This window comes from Tyto alba, unplaced genomic scaffold (assembly GCF_018691265.1).
Source record: "Tyto alba isolate M040663 unplaced genomic scaffold, T.alba_DEE_v4.0 Super-Scaffold_26, whole genome shotgun sequence".
NCBI classification, from domain to species: domain Eukaryota; kingdom Metazoa; phylum Chordata; class Aves; order Strigiformes; family Tytonidae; genus Tyto; species Tyto alba.
Genome location: NW_024881300.1, coordinates 16,564,214 through 16,581,973, shown reverse-complemented (window position 1 = coordinate 16,581,973; position 17,760 = coordinate 16,564,214). Strand labels below are relative to the sequence as shown.

At 39.3% G+C, this 17,760-nt stretch overlaps 1 protein-coding gene across 1 annotated transcript; it reads right to left on the bottom strand.

Moving 5' to 3' along the window:
* Positions 1-322: 322 nt before the first annotated feature.
* Positions 323-7,826, bottom strand: CLEC3A (C-type lectin domain family 3 member A). Its single transcript, XM_009970898.3, has 3 exons — positions 7,643-7,826; positions 5,442-5,522; positions 323-2,390 (listed from the first exon to the last, which is right to left on the bottom strand). The coding sequence occupies exons 1-3, from the start codon at positions 7,755-7,757 to the stop codon at positions 1,999-2,001; spliced, it is 588 nt and encodes a 195-aa protein (XP_009969200.2). The 5' UTR covers positions 7,758-7,826; the 3' UTR covers positions 323-1,998.
* Positions 7,827-17,760: the final 9,934 nt, after the last annotated feature.

The window sequence follows — 17,760 nt, the reverse complement described above, 5'->3', positions numbered from 1 at the left end:
TTATGTCCCTTTGTTATTTCTTACCTAGGCATTCTGTTAGAAATCTTCAAATTGGTTGCTGATTTCTGTACGGTGGGTTTTATCTTTTTGCAGTAAATCACTACTAAACAGTTATTTCTGTCTGGTATCTGTATCCACCATCTGAAAAATGTCTACCAATAATATCTATAAACATATAAATTCCTGCGTACAACTTCAGAAGCTTAGCAGAAATAGATTGAATAGGACATAAATTTATAAACCCCTGAAAGGTAAACAAGTTCTGGAATTTGTGGTTAATTTTCAATTTTATTGTAGCTGTAGGGATATGCTGAGATACTGATTTATTTCAGACAAGCCAGAGGTAAAGAAGCCATACAAAGTTACTGCAGACTCTTAATCAAGTTAAAATGTAGGTAAAAGGAATGTTAATAGCAACCTTCACAAAGGTTGGTAGATTTTGAAAGAAAAGTTGAGATATTTGGGAATTTTTTGCTCTTTTATTTTAGCTCAGGCACTAAGTGAGAGAATTCGGAATCAGGCCTATTTTACAAGCACATTAAGTGTTGGAAAATGAAATTAGTTACAACACATTACAGCGGTGCATTGAACAGTTGCATCTCATTCAGCACTTAAGCAAGCAAAGATCCAAATTTTGTATTGTGGCATGCAGGTACACTAGTAAAAAATATATATAGTATAACGTGCCCGAAGACAGTACCCATTTTGAATCCTTAAGAAAAGTCCTGAGAGAGAATGACCTTCACACGGATGCATAAACTGTCAAAAATACTACTACAACTAAATACCAATAATCACAAATTTATTGCATAATTTAAGGAAATCTTGCACAACTGAAAGATTAAAAAGTAGGAATTAGCCTCCAAGCAGCAATATATTTAAATATTTAAATGAAATTCCTTTACACAAGAGAGAAACTGTGATTTATAACATGAAGGCAAATCTGTTGTGAGGTTAAGAATAGCAGAAAATAATTGGTGCATTTTACTTTTTTCAAATGCCAGGTGTTAAATTGGGAAAATTCGCGTGCCCAAATGAGCCACAGTTTGGCCCCAGTCTTTTCTGCCAATCAGGCGTGCTGCCTGCTATGTGGAGAGGGGTGAATGAGCCATGATGTTGTACCCAGAAAGGGGATCCTTCTTCTCTACTTGTGCTTTCAGGCAGCGTTACTGTCTGAATTATAAAGCTTCTTTCTGATCCTGCAGGAGAGAAGGCTTTTGCACATCTTATTAGGGTGTAACATGGTAGGGTTGTGATCTACGCCCAGGCTGGTTTCTTCTATGGGAATGTTCCACATGACATCTAATATTTAACTATAATGGAGACATTTAGAAGCAAACATGTTTAGACTAGCTGATGTTTTAGAGCAGCTACTTCCCCCATTTTCTAGCAGTGTCACTTTTAACTCCATGTAGTTTAAAAATTAACATCAGATTTTTCTGTTTAATTTTCTGTTTCATGGCTTTCTTAACCCGTAGGTAAAACTCTTGGTCACAGAGTAAGTAACCATCTGTAAGGATGTTGGCCATTTTTCACAGGAGCTCACATAATCCCAAAGTCCCTCTTATGCACTGGAACTGAAAGGATCCCTACACCTTATATTGACACATGTAACTATACATCTTTTGTAAACTTTCAATAAATTCACTAAAGTTCTGAGTTCAAGTAAATTGTCCTACCAGGGAGATAAAAAGTACAGAAATAGGAGGTAAATTCCAGCAACCTGGACATCAGGCTGAAATAATATGCCAAGATATGATACAACATAGGTCAAAACTTAATATATATTCCTGTACATAATGAGAGCACTCACTAAACACAACATTTTTAGCATCTGAGTAGAAAATAAATTATTAGAGAAAGTTTCTGTTTCAGGAAAGAGTGAGTACAATGTGGGGGATGGATATTTTTAACTTGCCACTAAGTGGGAGGGGTTACTAACAAACAAAGCTGCATGTTAATAACCCAAAGCATGGTCATGGTCACTTCTATATGCAATTATGGGATCAGAAATTCACAAATATATCTTTTGGCAATACGGCAGACTTCATCTGTCCACTTGCCTTGTGATGACTGGGAAAAAAACACACAGTTTTCACGCTTCCCCCCATTTGGTTGGGCACGATCCCAATTGAAGTACTGTAGAGCCATGCCATTGACATCAACGAATTTCCCTTCATTTGTCATGTCATTGACACCCACCCAAAACTCAGACGCTCTAGGCATACTTTTCTTGGCATAATCTTGAAGAGTGTTTGTTTCATCGTTATTCCTTGGGATAGCCAGTGTCCCTCCCTTGGCTATGCAGTCTTCATTGGCTTCATGAAAATGTTTGCTGCCTTCAGATACAAGGTAGCACTTCTTATGGGCCTTTGTCCCACGAAGACAGACTGTGAATAGATATTGATTTGCATGTTAGTAAAAGCTTGGGCTATAGCTTTGAATAACACTTCCTAAAATTATAATTTTCTAAAGGTATGTTTGGAATTAAGCAGACAAGTCTCTCAGCAAGTGAAAGGCTCTTGATTCTACTGAGCGGACCTGAAAGTAGCAGTAAGATCAGACTTTCCTGCTATTCATCCTGTACGACCTTGTATGCAGCCAGTGTGTTAGTGTGCCTTTGGGAATTCTGAACAGACTGCTCACAGGAACTCTGCAAAGCACCTTGGACTCCAAGGGATAGCCAAAAGCAGAACTGCCAAAAGCAGCTGTTCCAGAGAAAAGGCACTTAAAAGGCAGGACAGGCACACCATGAAGTGCTTTGGAGAACCTTTCCTGTGTTTATGCTGATAAACCCCAGGCATGATCTTGAGCCCCAGATTCCCTCCAGTAGTGTAACATTCTCAAGGATTTTTTTTTTTTTTTTTCATTTTGCTGTTTCAGAATGCCAAAATAAAACCCAGGTCTGTTGTTGGTGTATCGTATGCCTTCTTTCAGCAAATAGTCATGCTTTCACACATTTTTACCTTATTTCATCAGTCTTAAAACTGATGAAATGGATGAGGTATGGATGTTTGTATTGTTGGCAGATGTGAGTTGGTCATCAGGAAATCTATACTTGGACTTACAGTAAAGAGACAGACCTAAAGGTCTTTTCAGATTTATGATATTTAAGTGCCAAAGAAAAGTAAAGTTTTATGCATTAACGAAGCCTAGTTCCTAGCAAACAAAGGCAGGTCAGAAAAATGTTATTTTAAATGTTTTCTGCTCACCAGAAAAATATTGGTTTGAAATTCATAATGCAAATCTTTCTGGGTTATTGATAAAAGTGTATTTCCACCTGCATAAGAGCACATATTTGCCTCTAGTTCTTAATTTCTGGTCTTTCCATCAAAGTCTAACCCTTCAAATGAAATTCAAATAAGGTAGAGTGACTTAAACTTATAAACACTTCTAAAAAGTATATACTTATTACTGAGCTTGCATGACAGTCTGAACCAAATAATCTAAACATTTGCATTTATAAATCTGTTTGCTTTTAGTTTTACTGGAACTTATCAAGGAAGTCTTGATGTAAAGTCCAAATGTACTAGAACATTAATTTGGCATGTGCTCTGTACCTGGAATTGCCTTGCAGAAGTGAATCCTTAAACTTTGCCTTCCAGCTCTCCTAATGTAGATGTGTGAAAACCTGATTCTCCCAAGAAAAATATGAGAACAGTCCTTGAAGGAGTGTTCCTTCTGAGCTGAGGAAGGTAGAAAAGGCCTTGAATAAACTCCTGTCACAATTATTTTTAGAATCCTGCATGTGACTATTTCCAGATTATTTCATTTATTGCTCAAACTCATCTTAGAAATATGTTGTGAAACAATATGAACATCTTCTGTCCTGATGTTTTCTATAATCTGTTTCTAATTGCTGTCATCTGTTCTTGTAAAAAAGTAATTATGTATCTGATCAACAGGACATGGAAATCTACTTTGGACCATATTCTGTATGTCTCAGTTTTTTAGTATTTTCAGTTGTCATATGCACTGCATTCGTTAGCTGCGTTTTCAGGGTCATCAATTTATATTAGGGCTTATCCTTCAAATTTTATCCCTTCCAACTGCTAGTGGCCAAAGGAAAATAATGAACGTTTGATAAATGTTGAATTCTTTAACAAATTTATATTATTGGGAAAGATCAGAGAGAGACCTTATCTACTTCAACAATGCTGCAGTAATGATGGAGATCGGCCTTCTTTAGGGAGAATGCATGTGCTGCTAAATGGCATATGGCAACATTTCACAGTATGCAGAAAGGAGACCTAAGAAATTCAAGCAAAAGAAGAAATCAGATTGTGATGTGTGTCTTGGAAATGTCCATAAACTAAAAAAGCAGCTCCTTTTTCAAGTATCATAAGGCCATTAATAGACACAGTCTGAGCTAGAGGGGTGATAGTTTTCTTTTTGCCAAATTTGGTATCCAGCTGAACAGTGTGGGTTCTGAATTTAGAATATAGCTCAAAATAAGTTTTGAGGATAGAAAATCTCTTGGCTCTAGTTTCATTTCTAAGCCACTGCATGCTTACTCTCAAGCTCCTTCTGGAAGCAATACAAGAAGTACTTTTAAACAAGAGTTACTTGTCTAACACAGACTCCCTCTTTTAAGAAACTTCTAAAGACTTCTTATAAGAAATTTAAAATAAAAATATTCTGTAAATCTCAAAAAGCTCTATGTAACCCAAAACATAAAACAGGACAACCCAGACACTACCATCCCTAAGGAAAATATGTTCTGCTTCATGTGAATGATGTAATTTCCTCTGTAGTGTTCTTCTGTACATGTTTAAATGCCAACAGTCAACAGCTGTGAAAAAGCACAACTGTCTAGTAGGTGCATGTGTATTTACCCTTCTTATTTTGTTTGGAAATTTCCATCTGGCTATTTAAATTCTTAAAGGACTCTGCACATTGATATGAGATATTTATGAACTCACAGTGGGTATTACTTTGAAGTTTTATGGCAACATTCACAATTGAATGTCACAAACTGCACACTTTAAAAAGGCTCAGTCCTTTTAGCTTCCTTTTCAGGGTATTCTCAGCCTTTTCTGTGAATATTTTTGTCTTGATTGTTAGCCTATTTTCATATCAAATCTGGGGACCTAACTCGCTGAGCATCTGAACTCTCAAACCAGCAACCCTCATTGTGTTGCCTTTGTCTCACTATACATAAAATCACAGCTTGGGGTTGTGCATAGTAAAGACAAAAGTAGTTCTTACTCCAGATTAATTCTTGGGTTTAGTGAAGAATTGTCACTTGTATGCCATAAGTTCAGACTTGATTTTACCTGAAGGCTTCTTTCAACATTTGTCTCACCATTGCAGCTATGGCATACCATACTCAGTAGTATTTCTCAGTCACAAATCCCCATTAAAGAGAAGGATAGGAGTGAAGGAGAGAGGAAAGGCAGTAATAACTTTTGGAAGCTATTGACCGGTGTAAGCTACTTTACCTGTCTGAAGTGCTTGCATTTCTTTCAGAGCATTTACTTCTCGCCACAATTTGTCAATCTGGGTCTTAAGGTCATCTTTTTCTTAAATCAAAGAAATACAGAGAAGTGAACAGATACACATGCAAAAAATTATATATATATATATATATAAATATATATATAAATTATATGTTAAAAGCTGTTTCAAAATTCATGGGTTTCTGCATTGCTGAGATGTTTTGATTTCTCTTAAAGACTTTTCCTTAATTAAAGGATTCCTGTAGGGTTCCTATAAAAAAAACAAGAGGCATCCATCTTTACCTTTCACACTCATAGTTTAAATCTCTTTTTCAGTTGGGCTGTATCCTAGTAACAGTTTGAAAATCATGGATTGTTTCAGCTAATCGTTATTTAGCATGCCAATATCCAATTTACAGCAAAACTTGCCTATTTACTTTTGAACCTGTACACCATGGTGTGTGTGTAAATATATATATGACATAAAAATAACAGCAGGACACAAGATGTATTTATTCAAAGAAATGTTATTTCTGTGATCTTGAAAGTTTCACACAAGTCTTGTTTTAACTTGGTAAGGAACAACTAATATAATCAACTTCACAGTCTGAGTGTATGCAAACAAACTTGCAGAGCTGCAATTTCCCCTCCCCAGTATGAGCCTTCTCTCCATCAGTACAGAGAGGGCCTGATGACTTGAGTTACACACATTCAGTCTGAGTCACCATTTTGTAGCACTTACAAAAGCACAAAGAAGATGGTGGCACAAGAAAATAAGCTAATTTGCTCATTACTCCATTTTCATGTTCTCTTTTCCATTCTTAATCATTATAATATCCCACCACCATCAAACAACTAACAGGCATGTTTCCATTGCCTAAGATGACTATTTGACTGCAGCAGTAACCAGACCTTCCAGAAGCCACAGTAATGAACATGAGGAATAAATAAGCTCTTTCACACGTAGCAGAACTAACAAAACCACAGTTCCTACAGATGTGTGTTACATCACCTAATCCTCTAGCTGCACCCCAGAAATCTCATCGCTTCTCCATATTCCCTGCTGCCTGTGGGGATAACACTAGCTGTTGTTCATGAATCCCTGGTTCGCCAAGGCAGGACTCCCAGTTCCTTGATCCATGCTCCTTTGTATGACTCCCAGTTCCCAGTAGCTTCCCCATGTTGCCTGTCTGCTTCAAAAAAAGCAAGAAACAGAGCAAGATGAGCTCCTGGTGCAACCTTTTCATAGTGGGACACTGATGGAGATTTTTTTTTTTTTTTTTGCACCTTCACTCTGAATTTCATAAAATATTGGGGAAACTTATCCTCAGGAGCTCCATTCTTCTGTAGTAGAAGGTTGACAGAAAAATGTGCTAGCAAAACAGATGTATAAGCAGCCTGTCCTTAGGACACTGAGCTAATAACTATAGAGATTCAAAAGAAGGAAGTCTATATAACTGTGTAGCTCCAGAGCAGTGTAATAATGTTGTACAATGGCTTTATCAAAGCTGTGTTTTTTTCATTGCATAGGAGTTTAAATATTTGCCATTAGTGTAACCTCCATCATACCCCCTTTTACTAGAAATAAGTCTTTCAATTAAATACACAGACATTTCCAAACAACATTCAGCACTTTTTTAATTTGCCCTGGGAATTTATTTTTTTCTGCTAATTCTTTTTCATTAGTTTGACTTGCTATTTCACAGTACTTGTCACACAGGTAAAGTAATATTCCACAAATATTAGACAGTCATTCTGTTAAAATTAGGAAATGGTACAAAAATCTGAACAATAACCATTTGAGACTGAATATCTTATTCTGCTCTTTTCCACCATATGTAAATGAATTTCCATTCTTCTGATCTTAGTCAATATAACTATGTAACTAAGAATGATCAGCCAGAGTCCTCTCAGCTGTACCTCTGAGTCCTAAATAATATTGACAGAGATGATAGGCATAACAAAGTAATATATTTACAACTGTTATACAATTCTATTTCAGTAACTCATTCTGCCACCTTATTTTTAGCTTTGCTAACTCACATAAAAATATTTTAGAGACAGATGTTATGCAGAATCAACTGTCCTTTGTTAATAAGGATTTGTATAATGTTAGTTTCTGGTTCATGTGATGCCAGTTAAGTACATAGTAAATTTGTATAGTCTATAAGCTTCTATCCCTCCTCCCAGTTAAAACCCTGTACCTTTCACTTTACGTTTGCTGTGCTTCCTGGCTTTGAATTTGGAAGCCTGGCTGATGGTCTGATCCAGCAGTAGTATGCTTATGAGTAGAAAAACCGTAAGTCCAGTTTGTGCCATGTCTCTTCTAAAGAACTTCACAAGGATCTCCAAGAGATTCTCTTTAGCAGCTATGAGAGCAAGTCACATAGACACATCTTGGTAGGGACTGACTGAGGTCAGTTTTATAAAAGTGTTGTGATAGGGTTGGCTGTACTCCTTGCTTACGAAATGTGCTTAACACTTAAGGTGGCTGCAGCATAAAGCACCCTCTTGTTCTCACATCTCATCTGAAATTCCTATTTCTGTTTTGTGTTCAGCTGGGACAGGTTGCTTTTACAGAGGCTGTACCAACACTGAACAGTGCACTGATTACCACTAATGAGTGCCATATCTCCTGTTTTAACTTTGAAGCCAAAATGTATGGAAAAGCAGATGGATGCTCAGAAATACCTTGTGCAATGCCAGCTTCAAGGAGGGATAGCCAAAACACTTGTACAAATAAAACAGGCTCACCCAGCATGGCTCTGACCCAAGCTGGCTAATTCATGACAATGGTCATGATCTTATTTACATTGAAACAAAAAATGAATTTACTCACTCCTGAGTAAATGCAAACATTGCAGCTACACACACACACACATATATATATATACACACCCTAAGATCACATCATGTGAGGAGTGCGTTAATTTATGAAGAGTTAAGTTATGACTGCATTTCTGATTAAGAACAGTATGTGCTATCAGCAGGGTCTAGTCAGGGGAACAAAAGATAGTGCTACTCTTCCAAATGTTCCCAAGTCCTGACTATATGGTCGGAGGAAGAGATGCTGCTCTCAGTAAAGCGCAAGATGCTCAAAGCAGGACAGTCTCTCTGGACTCTGGAGAGCTCTCTGCATTTGGATCTCTTTCATTTGCCCTTGGGCTCTGCTGAGTTTTGTGGGGCTGCCTTTTAATTAGGATTGGTGGACAAATGAAATTGTCACAATAATGCAAGTATCCCTCACACTTTTTTTTTTTTTTTCTCCCTCCTAACCCTCTCCCCTCCCCCTGGTAAGAGAAGGTTTATTTAAAATGTTGACACTGAACACATCATTGGGTGATGGGTACTAGCAGGCACAGTTCATGCCCTCTCAGAGCTGTTGTTCCATACTTCTCTGCCATCTCTGCCTTGGTTACATTCTGCTCACATTGCCAGATTTTTTTCAGAAGTGTAACAGCAAGAGACTTGTTACTTTACTAAATGAATGCTGAGATTTAGGGACGTGCTGTTAAATTACATGACTGTATACAGTTTTTTTCCAACCCCCACATACCGTCTAAAAGCATTTCACTACTTATAATGTAAAAAACACCTATACCATCTGTTTTGGATACCTTTAAACAACTAGCTATATTCTAATAATCTGTAACTAGTAAGCATCTATTAATCATTAGTTAGTAAACTTTTCATAAAGGTATCCTGATATGATAAAACTTAGTTTCAGTGGTCTTGCTTCAGAATATTGAAATATGTTACATTATGTAGGGAAACCTCTAGATCAACCATGCAAAATCGTCAGTGCTATTACAGAGCATGGCACACCAGAGATGGTTATTACAGGGTCCCACCCACCCAGGACTGCCTAACAAGTCAGTCGCACAGCTGCACATTTCAGTATACAGTTAAATGTGGAAAAGGTTATCATTCCAACTAGCATGCCAGAAACTGAAATGTGGGCTGTCAGAGAGCAAAACAAGGAGCTTTGCAAGGGTCTACTTCAAGATCTAATCTGTCATTTAGAACTAACCCTAAATTCAGGGTTGATCCCTATTCTATCCCAGTAATATTGGGGCATCAATATAAATTAATTAAGGTCAGACAGCTGAATCAATAACTGCCTCTAGTTAGTTTTTCGGTTGGTCCCTTCTCAGGGGTTATGGAATTGCACATGAAGCTGATCCTGAACCACTGCATCTTGTAGTCTGACATATTAAACTAGTGCTAATTTTGGATTACCTCAGTAAGGGAGAGGTAAACCCCTGGAGCTGTCTTACAACGTGCTTAGCTGTCCCACGGGCTCCAAGAGAAGCAGGACCAGCAGCTGAGATCAGCAAGCATTTTAGTGTGTGTGTGTTTAAGGACTCAGTACCAGAATGTATTCGTTCCTGCTCCTAGGAACTTGAGTTTTCTAACACAGGCTTTCTTTTCTCTCTGTGAAATGTGCCTGACAGAAAAAGATTTGTATTTTACTAAGGCAAGCACACAACTCACTAGATAGAGAGGTATAAAGAAAACACAGATTTGGTATTCTTAGAGTTCTTGGACAAGACCCTGAGTAAGAACCTGTGCTTTTTGGAGTATGCCATGTTATGTCCTTTTAAGAACAGAGTGCAACTCTGTTTTGAAAGCTTCATCCTGCTCATTCAGTAGTCTCTTTGAGCATTTTACCACTCTGCAGGTAGCTCAGCTGGACCTCACTCCTAAAACCTGAGTCACAAAGCTGTCCTTGCAGCTGCTGTGAGAGACCACAGGGTATAGGGGCTTGTTTGTCTAGAATTTGTCTGGAGTACCTGAGAAGTAGGTTTCACACTTATGACTAATCTATGGCAACTGAGGAAGAAAGTTTAAGTTCTTGTATACAGTGTGTGGGCATGAGAGTCAGAGAAAAGTCAAAATATGTTGCTGGAAAGATTTAAATTCCCAGTTCTGCCATGAGGAAGCAGGAAATGGAACCACACAGGTGGCCTAAAGCCTCACTGAAATGAGTACCTGGTCTGTGTATGGTCTTTAAACCACTATTACAGTGTAATTTAGAGCTGTAATTTTTCTTTTACTAGCATACTTATAGTAATATAATGCAGCCCAGAGAGTGATAATACAGCCCTATACACCTATGTATAGGTGTAATTTTTCCTGGGACAAATTATTCCTCTTTCCATATCAGAATGTGTTATACAAGTATAGTCTCATACCTTTATAGCTGCATCCAGACTAGGATGGGATTGTGCTTTTTTATTTACAGCTGTATAGGAGAGCTTCTGCATACAAACAAAATCATAGTTTCTTTTGAAGTGGTTAGTTCACTTCAAAGCATTCTTGAAGTGCTTTGTTTGATAAGAAACATCTTACGGAAGCCATAGCTGCTATACTACACAGGCACATGGTTTTATGGCTCCTGTTTCCCCACCTCATTCTGTTTGCTGTCAGACAACTGAACCATTCAGAGCAGAAGCATCCTTTGGTAAAAGGTTTATTTCAGTTTTTCCACAGAGGTTCTTCAAGGTAAAAAGTCTAATCCCCTCGGAGACAGTTATACCTTTATATGCCTCTGTAAACTGGCTCAGAAAAACTCTTCATACAGTTATTTTTTCCTCTCCATTCTCAGCCATCACTGGGTTTGTGGAAAGAAAATGCAATTGGGCACAGGGTATGAGAAGTCACTGTGAGATGGGGGCTGGATGCTGGGCTGAGATCCTGAAATAGGTCTGGCTGCAGAAACTGTTTCCTGTTGTGTGGACTAAGATCCTATGTAGGGAGATCATGTCCTTTACTTATATCCTGAGAGAGTAGAGCTACAAATAAAACACTACTTGTGAAAAATATCTTTAAAGAAAAATAATGCTTCAGCCTGTTGAAAAGCAAACTCCTTGCATATTGCTATTAGTCTGGCTATGTTTTATTGAGATCTACAGTCCACTCCTTGCTTCAGAGCTAATGGTGGTGTGGCATTTTTGACCAAACAGGAAACTGATGGGCTATATCTGCTACTGAGATCATAGAAAACAACTTTTTTTTGCAGCATTTCAGTTGTGGAAAATTCAGATCAGCATAGGATTTTGGAGAAAAAAAAAACAAAGCTTCTGTGTGGGTAACTATTTGACCCTTCTACTCAGAGTATAAAGAAAAAAATGAAAACTGATTAGAGCTGTTGCCAGGATAAGGTATTTCAAGTGGGGCAATCTGAAGAGCCAGTATAGACAACAAAAGTAGATAACACACAGGTTAATAAAAGGTTTATCACCTCCCGTTCATCAGGTTTTATAACTGTCTTGAGTGGCAAATGGAATTCACTGGTTGATTTTCATTTGTTTCAATTGAATGTAACAAATGTTGCAAATTCTGCTAGTCATGGATTATGTCCTTCTTGGAAAATTACTGTATGCTTGGTTTCTTTGGCCTTGAAAAGTCTTGCAAAGTCTTTCTTAAGGATTTGGTCTCAGGTATGAGGCAGGGTTATGGCTGACATCCCAATACCAAAGTTATTTTGGGGAAATTTGTGCGAACTGTGTGTTTAGAAAAGGGAAGGGATAACCTTATGGTATGTGAGGTTCTGTGAAACTTCTTAATGATATTTTGGGGTTTTGTAATCAGTTCAAGTTTTTTCCTGTCATGTTAATTTTCTCTTTTGAAGAAATTTTCTGGTTACAAGTGATCTTCTCTATTAGAATTAAAGGAGATTCCAGGTTTATTGCAAAACCAGGATGCCTGCCAGTGACCTGCACTGAAGGTGACTGAGGGCAGAAATGAGGGCATTCATGTCTTCTTTAGATATGTGATACTGCTATCCCAAATGCATGCCTCATCTTCGCACTCTGGCACTGATAATGGAATTGATCAATAAATAGGCTTCTCTAGGTGGTATTTTTCAGTTCCAAACCTAGATGTTATTATCTACAGGTCTGGTGCTTTTCAATTCTCATGCTGTAAATAGAAGCTTCAAAAAATGAAGAAATTTGAGATATAAATACTGGATATATACTGAAAAGATGGATCAGGGCAGCATTTTGAGCTTCTGGAATATGTGCTTTTTGTATCTATTATTTGAGGTCTTTGTCACAACAGCATCTCACGGCTGGGTCTTAGCAAGCAGAGAGGAAGGTAAACAATTTGCAAGGGGCAGCAGAAAGACTTGTATTACATCTAGCACATGTTTAAGGCAAATATCATTATCTATGTGACCAAACTGTTTCACCTGTACTCATTTCATTCTCTTGTAATGGCAGTGAATATAGATAGTAGGTTGTAAGGCTGAGAAAATACTGCTTATCAAAGTCAGAAGAGATTCACCATATCTACATGAAGCAATGTTAGCAAAGCCATTGCAGTCATTTTTCGTTACCTATCCAATGCCACTCTGCACTGATAAAGTTGCCTTCCTGCAGTGTTCAGGTATCTAAAAGGAATGGCGCAGTTGCCAAATCCTTTTTACTTTAGGCCTTTAGCTACAAAAATAAGTAGGTGCTGAGTGTTTTGCTGACGGTATTGCCGATTTCTTTAGGTAGGAAGGACCCCAAAGAAATTGTGATATATTTAAAAATAAATGTTTTGATGGTTATGTGAAATGTGCAAAGAGAAAAAAAAAAACAATCCTCCTCAGAACAGAGGCTTTTTGCAGATCAGCTGACTTTGTGTCATCTTTAAAGGTAAGGGCCTTCAGGATGAAATGTAAAGCAATTTCTTTGCAGTCCAGGTGCAAATAGAAGAGTTGAATGGGGTCTTTTAAAATGCTACTCCTGTGGACTTGGCCAAGTTTACATGTTGGGAGTTACTGGCAGCAGCTCAGCTTGTTTAGCCCTTGGGATGTGTGTGAGAATGGGTCTCTTTCTCTTTTGTAAAAACAAATTACCTCTTGTGCTAATTTTTATCCTCTAATGTGTGCTGCCTTTTTTCCTTCCTGGAAATGATCTGAAAACATCCCCAGCATTTAATTTCTCCCTTTAAATATTTTATTTTTGGTCATCACAGTCTCCCTAATATGAGGTTTTCCAGCTTCACATTAACACGATCTTAATAGATTCTGCTCATCCTTACATGTGCCAGACAAAATGATTTGGACAAAGCCTTGATTTAGGCACTGTGAAGCTCTCCAGACAGTCTGAATTGCACATTCACAGGTTCATAGCAGGTCATACTGCCAGCAGGGCTGGCCAGAGTGAGGATTCTGTTTTGGCTTGTGTAGATATTTGTAGAATTTTCCTAAACCAGATGGAAAAATCAGACTTTCTCAGGAGTGTGATCATGTGTCTCTTTGGTGTCTCCACTTCACCAAGGACTCAAAGGTTCTGCTCAAGGGCTGAGGCCTTCTGCTTTGCCAACCCAGAAACTCGAGCCCCCACCTCATGTATGGCCATATGACCTCTGAGGTCCCGAACTCCTGTGCCATGGCAGAGGTGCTCGCAGAGACACCCCCAGAGCTGCCGCTCCCACCCCACCGCTGTGGCTGCCCACCGACAAGGAGATGCTTCAGTCTGTGACTGCCAGCCTGGCTAGGGGCAAGAAGCCAAACCACAGCTCTGCAGTTCAAGGCTGTCACAGGATCTGAAAAAAGCTGACCTTGTTTTACTGTCTCTTAGAAGCAGCACTACCCCATGCACAGGCATAATCAGCTCGTGCACCAGGCCCCCAGGGTTGGAAAACATGTGATATAGTCCAAATAAAACACCGTTCTTTATAATGTAAAGGAAGTTTTTAGTTGCCTGGTCAGGAAAGAAAAATAGTACCTAAAGGTAAATGCCTGGGAGATGTCTGGTTGTCTATGCAGGTAAACTCAAGCACTGAAAAGTGAGAAGTGGCTTGGCCTTGCTAGAAGCTGGGGAAGGGGCAGTTGTAGGGGGAAACAAATATTGCAACAAGCCCTTCCACCATATACTATGCATGTCCCTGCCCCCATGATGGGATGAAAGTGCCAACCACACATCACCTACTGGGAAATGCTTACACAAGGATGCTGAGAGTGGAAAATTAAAAATAACCCGTATCCGTGCGATCTTCACTAACAGCTCAGTATGTCAATTGAGAAATAACATTTGTTTCTGGGAATGCTGCCCTCTTGTGAAAGGTCAATAGTAGAACATCCCCTCCCATCCAGCTCTCCTACCCTTAAGGCTGTGTTTTGATGATACACAGATGATTTATATGTTCTTACTGTATTAGATGTTACTTCAAACACCGCCCCTAAAATTTTTCTGATTACAACACAGAAATCTGTGAGGGCTTTTTTGAAGTCTTAGTTGCTTTTCCCTGCTGAATTCTAGGTTGGGCAGAAAGAGCCATGATGAGGTAGCTCAGCATCTGCCTTTCCTCTTAGCTGCTGTCTTTAAGGATTTGAAATCTTAGTACATGTCATGGGTGGGTATTGTAGCCAGAATATCATGGCCTCCAGTGTGGACTAGCAAAACATATATTTACCTATCTTTTCTGATATGTTTTGTAGCTTGTTTGCTGATAGCACTCAAGCTATCTAGTATGAAGCCAGCTTGTTAATGTCTATACAAAATGCACTCACTGCACTGTCTACAGTGCAGACAGACCCTGGCTGAGATACTGGCAATATTTAATGAGTAGGATCATTCCATTTCAGAAATTGTAGGACATTCCAACTCCTGCACTACATGTCTGGGAGAACCCCGGAGTTTTTAAATAAAAAGCTGAAGGAATCAGCAAGAAGGTGGCAGCAGTTATACCTGAGAGGGTGAACACATCTGCATTTCACGGAGATTTCAGAATCAGGGATTATGGGTCTGGATATAACATGCTGCAGAACTGAAGAAATTAATATTGTAACATTATAATTAGCTAAAAGTGGATGTTGATTGTGAAAAGGGGGATAAAAATCCCTATTTCTCATCTTCCTGAAAAGTGAGATTTCTCTGGCAGAGTTGGGGAATGCCATAAAACGTGTCTCTCTGCAGTCCTTGGGCTATGTGTGAACCTCATGTCATATTCCTGGATCGTTGTCCAACTCCGTATGTTTCCAGCCCCATGCAGCAGCATCTCCCTGTGCCACGACCCCACAAGCCAGGTGCAGCCAGAGAACCAGAGCTGTGGGTTTACAGTGTGGGATTATGCAGCTGGGGATGTGCAAGTGGCAGAGCCACACACCCTGACAAAATATACAATCTTTATAAGCACTTGGAGTCACAACATGACTGATAAGCAAGATGTTTGTAAACAAGATTTGTAAGTGAAGAGGGAAAAAGATTTGTGTCATCCCCTGTATCCAACTGCAAAGGCATCTGATGTTTACATCCATCCAAAGCCTGAAACCTGGCCTGTACTTTAGTCCCAGCACACAATGCTACATATTGTGCATGCATGTCTGTTGCGTGACCTTACACATCAGGGGAGAAGGGGGTTCAAAGACTGCATTCAGACTTGAAGTTTTTTGAAAATGAAACTTGATTCCTTGGTGGCAACTAGAACAGCAGGAATAAACAGGCTATTTATTCAAATGTTTTCAAATAATACTTTCAAATGGAAAATATTCTGGCATTTGCCAAGTAATTTAGACATTGTGTAAGCATAAAATTGACAGAATTTTTCATTATTTCATTATTTATTCTGTCATGTACATTCTTACTGCAGTTTATTCTAATTTCCAGCAGATGTCTTAAGTGTCCTAGGAATGATTAGGAGAGCTCTGCTTTTATATTGCTTATCCATCAAAGTAAAAGAGAAAAGACCAGGCTCTCTTCTGTCTGCTTAATACTCAGGGTAAATCCACTTTGCTGTATGGCCTTACACCAGTGTTATCCACTAGAGGATCAGCTGGATTATACATTTTCCAGATGCTTCATTACTGTAGGAAGAGCAGTTGTGGACAGACATCCATCAGGTCAAACATGTTTATCCAACTGGGGTTTCAAAAGGAACAGGAAATTGTCCTGGTTTTGTCAATATTGTTTTCTAAAATAATGCTATGGGCTCTGCCTGGTTTAAATAAGCTTCATGTAACAAAGTGACATGATTTCACAAGTTACATGGACATCTGACTGATTATATTGGCTGATTAATCTTCTAAAGATCTTTGAATCTCAGGATCACTTGTGTTTCATACCACTTTGTGGCAGTAAGAATGGACAGGTTGGGTTTGTCTGGGTTTGACATTCACTGCCCGTGTTCATCTTTGATGCCTCTCCAGCCACAGGACAAATTTTTGCAGTTCTCATACCCCTCCCCGCAGGGCCAGGTTCCCTGCTGACATGGAAGCCTGCAGCTAATGTGGGCTTTCCAAGTCTTACGCTTTACCTTGCTCCCTGCCCTGTGCTTCTCTTGCAGCACTGGCAGCTGTACACAGCTGCAGTGCTGGCAAGCGCAGGCTCAGGTTGCAGCCATGTGCCATGGTTCCTCCCCTCTCATGTGCTGGGCACTTAAACAGTGGAGAGAGTGGCTTTTTTATGGCTTTATCAAGCCCTTTACTCTCCCTTGCTCAACAGACTTGCACGTTACTGGAAGGCTCTTAGCCCACAGAAATGGGGAAGGAGAAGTTGCTGTGAGTTAAATTCTCACTAAAGGCAACGGAGTTTTACCTGCAGAAGGCCAACAGCCTTTGTTCCTTCTCTTGATAACTAATGGCAAAACAGTCTGGGACCATCTCCCCATGCAGAAGTGGTACTAGGTCATGAAAGCTGGACATGTACAAGCGAGCGAGGAACACTTGTGTAGCACTAGATCGGAGCTGGTCCAGACTGGTGAGGTGGCAGGACTGCTTGCAGATATGAGCTGGCATGTTTGCACGGTGCCTCATGCTGCTACATAGACTTAACAGCTTGGGTTTCCATTAGTTTGAGAAACTTGGCACTGCATGCCACTGCTTGTAGATGCTCCCCAAGTTGCAAGCAATGAATGGTCTCTATCAAGGCAATCCCTTTACAAGGGATCTAATGTGACCAGGAAACAAAACAGCTGTTCTAAAGAAAGGCTACCAAATTAATCTCTCAATGCAGGACCTGTAAGACAAGTGCTTGCTTTGCATATTGAAGCTTCTTGTACAACCTGGCACTTGATGCAGGAGCTTGGCCGGCCTTTGCACACTGTCGCTGGTAGAGCAGAGGGCTGTGAGTCCCCTGGAGCATCAGAAGCAGCACAGCTGCAAATGCAGAGGAGCAGCTGTAGTCTCTGTGCAAGGATTTTCCATTTTATACTTCATTTACTTGTTCCAGTGGCTCCATAAAACCAGTATAAACCAATACTGCATCCTCAAGAAAGATAATTGGGTTTGGCATTGAATATAGTGTATTTTAATATGGAGACCTGAGTAATGATTAAAAAAAAATCTTGTGTTTGTTCCCCACCAAATAAGTTACAACATGGAAATAAA